General features: G+C 48.4%; 1 protein-coding gene across 2 annotated transcripts in view; it reads right to left on the bottom strand.

Annotated features, from left to right (window-relative positions):
- Mall (mal, T cell differentiation protein like) overlaps positions 1-13,098 on the bottom strand; it is a 28,451-nt gene that overhangs the window by 11,936 nt on the left and 3,417 nt on the right. Inside the window, exon 1 of one of the 2 annotated variants that reach the window (XM_029536769.1) lies at positions 4,475-4,570. The exons of the other annotated variant lie outside the window; for it this stretch is intronic. Coding sequence (XP_029392629.1) covers positions 4,475-4,513 — 39 coding nt within the window. The 5' untranslated portion in view covers positions 4,514-4,570. Of the gene's footprint in view, positions 1-4,474; positions 4,571-13,098 lie in introns of those variants that run through there. 2 annotated transcript variants of the gene reach the window in all.

The following is a 13,098-nucleotide window of genomic DNA, read 5'->3' on the forward strand; positions in this document are numbered from 1 at the left end:
GAAAGGAAAGGAAAAAGGAAAGGAAAGGAAAAAGGAAAGGAAAGGAAAAAGGAAAGGAAAGGAAAAAGGAAAGGAAAGGAAAAAGGAAAGGAAAGGAAAAAGGAAAGGAAAAAGGAAAGGAAAGGAAAGGAAAGGAAAAAGGAAAGGAAAAAGGAAAGGACGTAGAATAAAGTTGAACCAAAGGGCTGGCCGTGTGTCTTAGACCATAACCCACATGTTGGGTGCTGGCAAGGTTGTTCAGTGGTCACGAATGCATACTGTAGTGAGAATTTTGTTTTTTGTAAACCACAGAAATATAAGAATATGTTTTCATTTTAATCCCGGGTGTGGGGATGTGGAGCTCTGTTGGACTGCAGCAGCTGACCATGATTTGCCTCGTGCTCGAGCAGGGGCATGGTTTTGGTCAGTGGCAGATAGTTTCTGTGATTGTGTGACATTTGGAATTCTGGGAACTTTTCAGAGGGTGTATAAATACTAGAGCCCCGAGAGGTGGGGTTGGTGGTTGTTTGGGGGAGATGGGGATGTTGTGGTTTGTTAGTAATCGTGCTTAAAGAAGAAACAAAAAGAAATTAGACTCAAGAATCTCTTTCTCCCTTCTATCCTTCCTCCTTTCCTATCTAGTGATGAGGGGGGGTGTGAAACCGGGGGAAAAGGTGGGGAAAAGATCCCACAAAGTAGCAAAGACCAGACACAAGCAAGCAAAAAAGAACGAAATTAGATTCAGGGATTTCTGTCTACCTCTCTTCTCTCTATCCTTTCTCTCCTACCTAGTGAGAGGGGGTGAAACTGGGGGGATAAAGGGTGAGAAAAGGAACCCAGAAAACAGCAAAGGTCAGCTACAGCATACAGCTCTTGCAGAGGACCTGAATTCAGTTTCCAGCACCCGTGTTGGGTAGTTCATACTGTTTTTACTCCAGCTCTAGGGGGATCCAACACCTCTGGCCTCCATGGGCACTCATGATCATATACCTACCTATCTACCTACCAACCTACCCACCTACCTACCTACCTACCTACCTACCTACCTACCAACCTACCTGCCAACCTACCTGCCAACCTACCTACCTACCAACCTACCTACCTACCTATCTACCAACCAACCTACCAACCTACCTACCTACTTACCTACCTATCTACTTACCAACCTACCTACCTACCTACCTACTTACCTACCTACCTACCTACCTACCTACCTACCTACCTACCTACCTACCAACCTACCAACCTACCTACCTACCTACCTACCTACCAACCTACCAACCTACCAACCTACCAACCTACCAACCTACCAACCTACCAACCTACCTACCTACCTATCTACTTACCAACCTACCTACCTACCTACCTACCTACCTACTTACCTACCTACCTATCTACCTACCAACCTACCTATCTACCTACACATATATGCATTAGGAGATGTCAAGGAGTGGGTGACATTTGCAGGCCTGAGCATGATATATATAAAGAAAAATCCCCAGAGGCTCATAGGCTCAGGAAAACATGGTGCCCTTTAAGCCTCTACTGGACACAATAACTGCAAGTATTAGCATCAGTAAAGTTGAAATATAGGAGTTCAAAACAATACTTAAAAAAGAACTTTTGGAGCACCCTTACTGTCTTTGAGTGAAGGAAAATGTTTAATGAAGGAAAAGAACCCCAGAATGGCACAGTGTTTAATATACATGTGGCTTGGCTTGACGGTGGAGTTTTTGCCTGGCCTCAGCCATACCCTGGGTTCAGTTCCCAATGCTGCTAGACACAAAAGCAAAACCAGAACAGAAACCCAGGAAACCTTGGCACCACCTTAGGGCAGGATCCTGAGTCCCATGGGTTCCTGGAACTCTCTGTAGACTCAGAAACAGCTCAGTGGTCAGTGGCCCTAGAGATGCTACCCCGAGCAGCCAGAGAAACTGCATTGTCAGAAGTTCTCCAGATAGTGCCCCCGAAACCAAAACCCCTCAGCCAGTTTCGTTTGCTTTTGTTTGCCCATTCAGATCTGTGCTTCACTGCCCCCCCCCGGGGGGTTTGAGTCTCAGTCAGCTCTAGTTGGAAGAGGGTGGGGGAAGGGGGGAGAACAGTAGGGAGGTATGTATGTAAGCCACCTGTGCCTCTGCATCCATCAAACAGGGGAGAGGGCTCTCTGGTCCACGCCATTGGGGCTCTTGGAGAAATGACCAGTCTCACTTTGGCTTGTGGAGATTCAGATAAGCATTAGCGGAGGTAATTGTCACCTGAAAGGGGGCAGGAGGACAAGAGGAAGTTCCCATGGGAAAGACCCAGAAGAGCAGTGCCCCAGCTGGTCTTCTCGAGGGATGGGAAGTTCACATCCAGGGCTGGGAATGGGACACGGGAGATCATGCTGCTGAATGAGAACAGCACTATTTGGAGGCATAGATTCTTTTGGCAGAACAGACGAAAGCCTCTTAAAAAGTACTTACACAGCTGTAGGAAGACCAGCATCTCAATTAACCTGGACCCCTGAGATCTCTCAAGCACGGGACCACCAACCAGGCGGCACACACCAGCTGATAGGAGGCCCCCAACACATATATAGCAGAGGACTCTGGGTCTGGGTTTAGTCAGGGAAGATGCACCTAACTGGAAGCCCCAGGGAGTTTAGAGGTCTGGTGGGGTGGGGGAGAGGGGTGGAGACATTCTCGTGGAGACAAGGGTGGGGTATGGGATGTGGAATAGTCGGAGGGTGGACCAGGAGGGGAATAAAATCTGGAGTTTAAAATAAATAAATAAATAAATAAATAAATAAACATATACACACATACATACACACTTTTTTGCCCTTAAATTTAACAGATCTCCCCCCACCCCGCCTCCCATGTCCATCTATAGCCGTAGTTAAGGCCCGCAGCTACTTGAGGTTAAATACCTAGTTTGGGGGGGGGGTCTTGTTTGGTTTGCTATGTTTGTTTTTGAGACAGGTTCTTACTGTGTAGCCCTAACTGTCCTGGAACTTACTATGTAGACCAGGCTGGTCTCAGGTTCACGGAGATCCACAGACCACTGCCAAGGGCTAAGATTAAAGCCCTGTGCCACCCCACCTGGCGAATACCTGTGTTCCTAGCTACCCTGCTACTTTGGGAATGCTGATCAACACATTAAATTAAAGTGCTCCACTCAGTAACTTTGCTTTCCAAGTTGTCCTTCACACAGAAGGTATGAACACACTGAAGAACATACAGGGGGTGCTGGTTGCATCTAATATAGATAGAGAAAAGATAGGAAAAAAAGATTTTTAAAAAGATGCAGAAAAGAAAAGGTAGATTGACCCAAATGCTCTTCTAGAGGACACCAGTCAAACCCAGCTGCCCCTGCCCGAGTGGGATTCTCTGCAGCCTTCAGGAAGGAGCAGGAAGGGAACAAGTCCCAGCAAATAGCAGCATGCCAGCAGGCTGCGATTTATGCAGAACAGGGGAAAAGACGAACCTAGTGTTTCTGGACTGGGACCCTGGCTCAGCTTCAGGGAGAACAGGTTGGTGTGAGGACGAAGTTCTCTCCCTCTTACCATAACCAGCAGGGGACAAAGTTTTCAATGTGGGACAATGCTCCAAAAGAAGCAACACAAACATTTAAAAGACCAAGAAGAGAGTAACTGGGTGGCACAAGGGAGGGTCCTACAGTGTCCCGGATGAGACCTGCCTTCCCAGGCGATGTAGCAGATGTGAGTGGTGTTGACCAGGGCCTGGTGTAGTCTGCCCAGAGGTTCCAAGAAAGACTGCCTAAGCGATGGTCCAGGAGGAGGAAGTATATGCAGATGTCAGCTCTGCGTGGTGGGGCTCCAAGCCAGGGGTGGGTACAGTGTAAAGCACGCAGAGCTGAGCATTGAAGGCATGCAGAAGGTGGAGACACTGGTGACAGGTTTCTCTGCATAGCTGGGTGACATTTCAGCAGGGCAGGCAGGTCTCACCCCCTGCCAATACCACATCCCTGTCTTTCCTGCCCATCTTTGTCATGAGATCCCTCCCTTACTTGATTCTCAGGTGACAACAGGGTGTACCAGGGATCCCCAGGGACTGAGAGGCAAAGACCAAGTCAAAACATGGGTGGGGCTCATAAAGTCAGAAGTGAAACTGAGCCAGGGTTCCTGGAGCTACCTACAGCGTGGGAGAAGTGAGTTCTATACAGGACTCGTTCAGGTGTGGTCCGCGGTAGGAACCCCAATGCCCCGAAGGCACCCCACATCGCTCATATGCCTCCAAACTATTGTCCCTTCAAGTAGGCTGATGGAATCAAAGGTCTGTGGGACACTTGTACACTTTTCCTTTTTAAAAATTGTACTAAGACATGCTGATTCTCAGCCTTTAGGCTAAGATATAGTGTAAAAATGGCACTAAAATACACCAAATTCCCATCTTAACCACTTTATAGACATGCAACTCAGTGAAATTCCACATATGCATACTGTATGTGACCATTGCTAAGGTCCTACTCCCCATCACAAAATGGAAACTCTCACCTCCTGTTTACTCCTCCAGCCCCACCAGTCTTCCTTCATTAGCTCTTCTCTGAGTCCCTGAACTCAAGGTACCTCAGATAAAAGTAAGTCACACAGAATTTCTCTTCTGCAACTGGCTGATCCCACTTGGCACATTGGTTTCAAGGTTCGTGTTTAGCATGTGTCGGAATTTCCCTTCGTTTCAGGGCAAACTAGTGTTCCATAGCATAATGTAGTCCTTGCTTTAGGACAGTTTGAAGCTTATGATTTCTTGGTTTTGCAACAGGCAAACATGAGAAGCATCTGGCAGAAGTTCAGTCTAGCAGCTGCATCTCTTCCCAGCCTAGTGCTCTGTGTGGAAGTGGGTCCTCCGTCTTCCCCTCAGGCAGCAATGTGAGCAAGGCTCCTAGATGACCAGGAACTCATGGATGGGAACTGGTGACACTCTGCCGTGGACCCGTGCTGTTAAGTTAGACTCTGCGGAAGTGATGCGTATTCAGTGAGATTTCAACTCGAGACTTTGAGCTTGCAGTGGGCTCATCAGGGCACAATCCCCTCACATGGCAAGAGGCATGTTTATTTCTCTTTGCTCATCATCATCTCTCCTGTGTGGGTTGCTCCCACCTTTTGGCTATGGGGAACAATACTGCTACATACAAGGGTGTGCAAATAGTCCTTCAGCGGAAGAGCGAGATGCCACTGACTCTGGGCTGTGTCTAGTACTTCTCAGGTAGATCTCCTGCAAAAGTGCTGGAGAGTAGCGACCCATCAAAGGCATTCCTGTTGCTGTGGTCACTGCTTGAGGGTTAGTGCCACCCTGTCACAATGCCTCAACTCCAGGGAGATTTTAATGAAAACAAACGGCAAGAATTACTCTGAGATTTTAAGCTGATTGTAAAACAGTGAGAACAGTACATGGATTTTTTTCTATCATGCCTTATTCCTTCCCTGACACAATTTTTATGAATACTTCTTTCTCAGTGCTGGAGAGGGATCCCAGAGCCTTCTGTATGTCAGGCAGTACTCTGTTACTGAGCTATGTACCCAGCCCATCTCCCATTAAAAAGACTTATTTTATATTTAATTATGCAGTGTGTGTGTGTTTGTGTGTGTACAGGATAAGGTAGGCACATGTGTGAGTTCAATACCCAAGGATTCCAAAAGAAGGTGCCAAATACCTGGGGGTTGGAGTTACAGACAGTTGTGAGCTGCCCAGTGTGTGTACTGGGAACAGAATTCAGGTTCTTTGCAAAAGCAATGCAAATTCTTACAGTCTCCTCAGACCCCTGATTGCAGAGACCTCCAACACTATCCAGGGAGGAGCCCTGCAAGCAATGGCAGACTCCCCAACGCTCAGCACTCTCTGTGTGGAAGCTTGCTTGCTTTCCTTCTTCCTTCCTTCCTTTTTTAAATTTTTGTTTGTTTGTTTGTTTGTTTTCAAGGCAGGGTTTCTTTACGCAGCCCTGGCTGTCCTGGAATTTGCTCTGTAGATCAGGCTGGCCTCAAACTCAGAGCTCAACCTGCCTCTGACTCCTGAGTGCTGGGATTAAAGGCCTGTACCACACCATTGCTCGTCTCCACCAGAGCGTTCAAATATGGACCTGTTTGTAGGTTATGACTTGATGTTAGTGGGTCATTGACCAGCTTGAAGAAATCAAATAGACCAGAATGGAAAGTGTGGGAGTTCAGTGTCCGAGGAAAGGGAAATACTATTTCCCGAGTCTTTTGTTTTAGCACACACACACACACACACACACACACACACACACACACACACACCACCAGTTGCCATGAAAATCTCTCTTTGTGTGTGAAGCACAGTCTATTGTGGAAGACCATCCTCTGGCATGCCTCCCTGACTCTAAGCCACAGGCTTTTGTAGTATCCTGGCCTAGCTTGTATACCCTGGATGGCTCTTCTTCACAGGAGTAATGCTGTGATAAGGACTTCAAGGCTACCTCAGTAGCTCTGGGCATGGGGTAGAGGGGCTGGTGGTGGGGATGAGAAATGCTGGGAACTGGATGGCAAGTATGAGCCAGGCTTAGGGTGGTAAAGGGGAACACAGCTGAGGGAAAGCCAGAGCAGTGGGAGGGGCCCTGGAGCATGTCATCTCTACACGGGTCACGTTGTCAAATGCAATGGGTTGGCTTCTTGGAGGACCAAAGCCAAAGGCATCACAGCCAAGATATAAAAGTGGAGAGTTACAACTCCCTGCAACAGGTAAGGAGAGTACAGGGAGTCGTGTCTAAAGCTCTGTCTGAACCAAAAAGCCTGGGGATTTTAGTCAGTGACTTACATATATTCACTTGGGGTGGGTCCATTTCTGAGCATGCTCATTTTAAGGTCCTAACTTAAAAAGACAAGAGTAGATGCATTATGCTGGGGCAGGTGGTGTTTAGCTCAAAATCCCAGGCCGCATAAGCAAAGCTTAAAGTGGTGGAGCATGCTCAATTCACACCAGAAGTTTTAGCTAACAAAATAAAGGCTATTTAGAAGGTGCATTTAACAGAGGGACCTGACTTGCTTAGTCACTAACACAAGAACTGCACTCAATGCAGACTCCAGCTAGGAATGGCCCTTGGTAGAAATCAGAGGCCACAGGCAGTGCCGGCCATATTCAGACTATCCAGCGTTCTTGGGCAGGCCTTGCTACTGCGGGCCTCTGTGGCTAGTTCAGAGACATTAGCTCCCACAGGGCGCTTTGGATAGCCTGACATACTGGCTAAGAAGTCTTTCTGAAGCTTCTGGTCTAGGGAGGACGCTGCTCTGACAAGTTAAGGAACTCCCTCAAATACCTCCATCAGAACCCCAAAACATCAACCATTGTGAGGCACTTCCATGCTCAATAAATAACACCCAGGACTCTTACAAACTCTGAGTCATTCTACCCTGACTCATGGTGAGAACATTTTTCTCTTTGTGGCTTTAAGGTTAGCAGGAAATTGCCTGCCCAGACTGCCCAGGCCTCCTATGAGGCCATGTTTTATTCTGGCCTCTCCAGATAGCCAGAACGTGTGGGCTGGAGCCCCATGGGCCAGCCACTGCTCCTTACAGAACGGTCACAGAAGGGCCCTGTAAGTGCTCTCCAGACCTGGCAGAAAGCCCAGGAAATCTGGTGCTAGTGCCTTTTCTAAGCAAACTGGCCTGCACTTCCTCCCTGATCTGGGGGGACTTCCTGCTCCTGGGCCACACCCTCCCATTCAGACTCAGACTGACCCGAGTTTTATTGATCAAATTGCGCAGATTTACAATGTGACATAAAATAGAATAATAAAAATAATTCTTATCTACCCTAAGGCTAAAGGCACTTTCTTTCCTGATTCTTAAAAATAAATTAAAAATAAAACACAAGGTGTTAAGGGACAGAGGGACTGTTTTTCATTTTTCTTCTCCATTTGTGTATTCTAGGAAGTAAAATGTACTCCTCATTTTAGGCTTTGCCAGCCTCTAGGCTTCACACACAGGCTGATTCCTTCTCTCCCTTTGGCCCAGGCTCTGTGACTAATTTCATGGCTGTATAAATTCTCAGGAAGCCCTCAGTGCTGCTCTGGACACCCACTGCCTCCAGGAACCCAGGCATCCTTTGTGACAGCCACTCCTTTCACCCCATCAGGCATCGACTCCCCACGTCTTCCCACTGATTCCTCTATGTGCCCTCAGCTGAGACCACCTCAGCTCAGCTGTGACCGGACCTTACAGGGCAGGGACCAGACTGATGTCACCTCCTCCAGAAAGCCACCCTACCAAAGCCCAGCACGCCTTCACTGCCACCCTCCACGTTGTCTCTCTTCCCTGCTTGCTGTCTGGGTCCTGAGTTTCTGAGGCAGAAAATGGGTCCTGAGGTCTTCGTGTCCCTAGCAAAGTGCAGAAGGCTGGTGTCAAGCGGAATGGCTACTTTGAGAGAGACGGGTCTCTGGAAATGCTCATCAGGCAGTGCCCCCTGTTCCCTTCTGAGCCTGTCGCTTGTGGCCCAGCAGTGAGCTGGACCTTCTCCCAGACGCCTAGATTGATGAGGACAGAGGCTCATCTGCCTCGTTCTCGTCCACGTTTGCTCTGCTCCCTCCCAGGTCCCTGAAATTCTTAGAGAGTGGGTGGGATGCTCAGTTTGGATTCTCCCTTCCCACTGCCTCTTCCTTGTCCAATTCCCCACATTCCACTCCGTCCTAAGCTGACCGGTAGCCCTGGCACAAAACTGTATTATTAAAGATGATATTTAAAGGAAATAGAGAGAGTAGAGAGGGAATCCAGATGGGTAGGGGTTGAGGGTTATAAACCCTCCCAAGGCAGAATCGAAAAGGAAAGCTCAGAAAACGCATCCACAGCAGGAAGCTTAGATGGGCGTGTCTAAAATAGATCAGAACTCTGCAGAGCAGTGGTTCTCAACCTTCCAAATGTGTGGTTCTTTAATATACTTCCTCATGTTGTGGTGACGCCCAGCCATAACATTATCTTCATTGCTATTTCATGACTGTAAAGTTTGTTACTGCTATGGATTGTGATGCAACTTTCTGTGTTTTCTGATGGTTTTAGGTGACCACTGTGAAAGGGTCGTTCAACTCCCAAAGGGATTGCGTGCGACCCACAGCTTGAGAACCAATGCTCTAGACTCTAGAGTCTAGCCTTCTGGATGGGAAGGCCCTGAGACTCCACTCTGGGGACCCATAGGGGTGGTATTTTGCTGTGGCCAGGCAGTGGGAATCTGGAAGGACCCAAGGGTTTGCTTGTGCGAGGCTGGCTGGCAGGGCTGGGGAGGGGGCAAAAAGGAAAACTGGCAGGGCAGGGACCAGAGTGCCGTTGGGGGGCAAAGGTCAAAGATCTTAGACTTCCTTCCTGCTCTAGCCTGCCTCCTCTACTCACTGGTCTGAACAACTCTCAGGAAACTCTCCTGACTCCCCCAGTTCTGCCCTGACTGGGAGAAAACACCCTGGGGATGGTGGAATGAATTGATTGCCCTGGCTAGCCCTTTTAAACTGTGAGACTCCAACCTGGGCCCTCTGGTCCTGGTCCTAGGTTATTTCCTTCAAGCCTGATATGCACATGAGGTCATTGTAACCTGCTGACCTTCTAAACTGACCACAGCTGTCTGTCTTGCTTGTACGGACAGACAGAACATTTATTTAAAGAAAGTAGCTGGTGCTTTAGTAGAATCATGTGGCCAGAGCAGACCTTCTGAGGAGCAGGAAGGGAGGGAGGAGAGATGCGGGCAAAGCCGGCAGCTTCTCAGTAGTCTCTATTCAGTTCCCACTCCTTCATCTTCCTGCCGGCGCCATCCTTGTCAGGGTCTGCTGATGGGGTGTTGGACAGAGACTGGTGAGAGAAGCAAGGAGTGGGTTCTTTCTGTGGCCTTTTCCAGTCTTGTCCCTTTCTTTCCAGAAGCATCTGGTTCACCCCTAGGCCTCTGTGGCCCCTGGCTGGGTGACACCTGTTTTATGAAAGCCCCTCTAGGCATTGATTTAGACATCAGATGTTCCCTCCCCCAGCCTTGAAACCGGCTGACTTTGACCTTGCTGCCACTGAGCCTGAGACCACCTGGGGTGGAACCTTCTGATTTAGATGGCTCTTTTGTTCTACACCTGCAGCTGCACTTCTTCAAAACATTGATAACCTGCTGAGGCTCTGGAGACAGCATCCTACAGACTACAGGCTCCGGACAGGCATCAAGAATGGATTGGCAGGGGAGGGGCCCCCCCTCTTTATAAGCGAGCCAGGAGCTTCTTTCAGGGTCTAAGCAACGGACACTGTTTCCCTTTCGTTCCCCTAACCTGGGGGTGGGCATTGGTCTCTTCCTGTGCTTACTGTTCTTTGGATTGCTTCTATAACTTTGGTGTGTGTGTGTGTGTGTGTCTTTACCTATTCAGGTTCATTCTAGTGTGCATACATTTGGAAGCCAGATGTTTGACACAGGGATGTGTTCCTCAATGGCTTTTTAGAATTTATTAATTAACTAATTAATTAATTTGAGATAAGACTCTCCCTGGTCCTCCCTCCCTCCCTCCCTCCCTCCCTCCCTCCCTCCCTTCCTTGTTCCTTCTGAGGTAAGAACCTCTCCTTGAACCCACAGCCTGGTGTGTGGGCCCTGCTAGCTGGCTGGTAAGCGCCCAGCCCCACGCATCTGCCCCTCAACGCTGGGGTTGCAGGTGCTTCTCCTCTCAGCCTTTCCCCAGTGCCACGGATCTGACTTCGGGTCTTCATGCTTTCACAATGACCATTTTGCCCACTGATCTACCCCCCTTAGCCACCATAGAACAGAGCCTGGAGCTCAAGCTGAGGTCACAGGAGAAGTGACAAAGTCAGTCTGTGAGGAACGGGCTTCACTTGAGCTGCTTACATGAGCCAGGGCCATTGGAAGGGGAGAGGGGACAGCTAGGGACAGAAAAACCCAGCACCTGTGCAGAGCACCTGGCCACTGTCAGTCCCGGCTGGCTCTAGCTGGGTTCTGTAGTTGCAAACAAAGTCTTCGATATGGGTAAATAGAAAAAAAGCAAGCATACTGGAGTCAGGGTGAAACTGGGGATTTGAGGTGACACATAGAAATGAACCTCCCAGGGTGGGAGTGGAATAGAAGAAGGAAGGGCTCCCAACATCAAACAGCGAGCTCAGACCTCCTCCCCTTTTAACTAGCTGACCCTCCAAGAATTTTCTCACCTTCTGCTTTTTAATTAGGCAAAAATCTAATTAAAGAGTCAACTAATGAGAAGGGTAAAGTTCAGATGACTTCCCAGGGACAGCCAGTGGGCTGTTTCTCAGCTTCCTCCTTTCAGCATGCCAAGGAGCTCAGGAGTCACCCAGGTCACCATGGGGTGGGCCCTCTGCTCTCACAAACACTGGCTCTGTAGAAAGAGGTAGGGCTGACTGCCCTGCCCACCCCAGGCTCAGCCCCTAGTGCTAGCATAATTAGGTGCCCACACTCTGCATGGGGGGGGGGAGAATAAATGAAGGTCTATCCTCATCTTAAAACCCACTGAGTGAAAGGTTCCTCACCCTCAAGAGGTTATTGTCAAGTTATACGTTCAAATAAGATTCACCACTACACTGAACACTCAGGAGTGTTAAAGTTTCATGCCATGCTAGTGAAGAAGAAAAAAATGCAAAACAGCTACCCATTTCCCAGCTACCCTGCAAAACAACTTCTTAGTCTCTTAATAATAACAAAACAGACACCTACTGTTCTACCCAGCAAGTTACTCTGAGGCGGCTCTCCTCAGAGAAGTAGAAATGCCTCCCAACAGAAGTCTGAGCAAGATGCCAATAGCAACTGCCTAGAACAGGAAAGACTCAATAGAGCTGGGTTAGATTATGCTATGTCCTTACCAAGGGCTAGCATTCAGACAACCGAATCAACAAACTGGGGATATACGCCAAGAACATCATGATTCACGGGACGAATGGTTCCCCAAAGGTCGTATACTCTTCAGTTACATTTCTGTATATACCGCTATTGAACTAAAATAATTATCATGTAAAAATGCTGATTTCTAAGAGACTGTTTGGAATAGTGAGGAAGTGGGATGGGTTGGGGGAGTCTAGAGAGTAGCTAAAGGGGGGCTTTGGTGTGACAGGACAGTCCTGAATCTCAATTGAGCTCAGATAAATCTACTCCAAATGGGAGCTCTGTCTTCCCAACCTCAGTTTCCCGGTTTGAAAACAATGTGGTTAGGAAAGGTATGGCGGCTGGGGAGATGCAGGGAATACAGGTTCCTGTTAGAACCATCACTATCACAAAATAAAACTTTGTTTTTTTTTGGTTTTTTGAGACAGGGTTTCTCTGTATAGCCCTGGCTGTCCTGGAACTCACTCTGTAGACCAGGCTGGCCTCGACTCAGAAATCCACCTGCCTCTGCCACCCAAGTGCTAGGATTAAAGGCGTGTGCCACCATGACCGGCTAAAATAAAACATTTTAAATGTGAATTTTAATGCTGAAGATTGGGAGATAAAGCATTGTAGGCAACGGTCAAAGGTCACTAGAGTAGGCTACTGGGAGCCTGAACTACCTTTGCTATCATCGTCAAGAACCACAAAGAGCTAGAGCCACCTCCAAAGCGGCTCATGGCTAACAAGGGAGAGCTTGTCTGGTGTGATCTGACAACGAATCTGCCCACTCTTGGTTTCCATGTGGTGCTACACACACACACACACACACACACTCACACACACTCACATACACACGGTGGTTAGGAGAGGTCACTGTAGACACCATGTGTCTATGTCACCTGGAGCTACCCCACTGAAGAATCACTGCACTCTAATTCTTGGGATCTGTCTTCTATACTCTGCACAAGTGTCCTGGCCTCCCTGCTTTCTAATGCATTCTATATAGACTTTTGTCTCAGACCAGAGGTCAGGGGTCCCTGGAGGCATGGTGCTTTTACACTGTCCCAGTGGACAGCGGAGGGAGAAGACATCAGAGCACCAGAGCCAAAGAAGGGCCTGGGACAAACTGATTCAGCACACAGAACATCTTCCCAGCTTCTGCCCATGATATCAAAATCTGATCTTTTCCCTCCCTTCCCCATCCTCCATACAGGCACATACATTATTCTGGAGTTCTTCTACATATGTTCATAGCAGGTACAAGAAGCATGTGCAGACTTGGGAGGTAGAGGCAGGCGGATTTCTGAGTTCGAGGCCAGCCTGGTCTACAAAG

The sequence above is a fragment of the Mus pahari genome, chromosome 3 (assembly GCF_900095145.1).
Source record: "Mus pahari chromosome 3, PAHARI_EIJ_v1.1, whole genome shotgun sequence".
In the NCBI taxonomy this organism is placed as follows: Eukaryota; Metazoa; Chordata; class Mammalia; order Rodentia; family Muridae; genus Mus; species Mus pahari.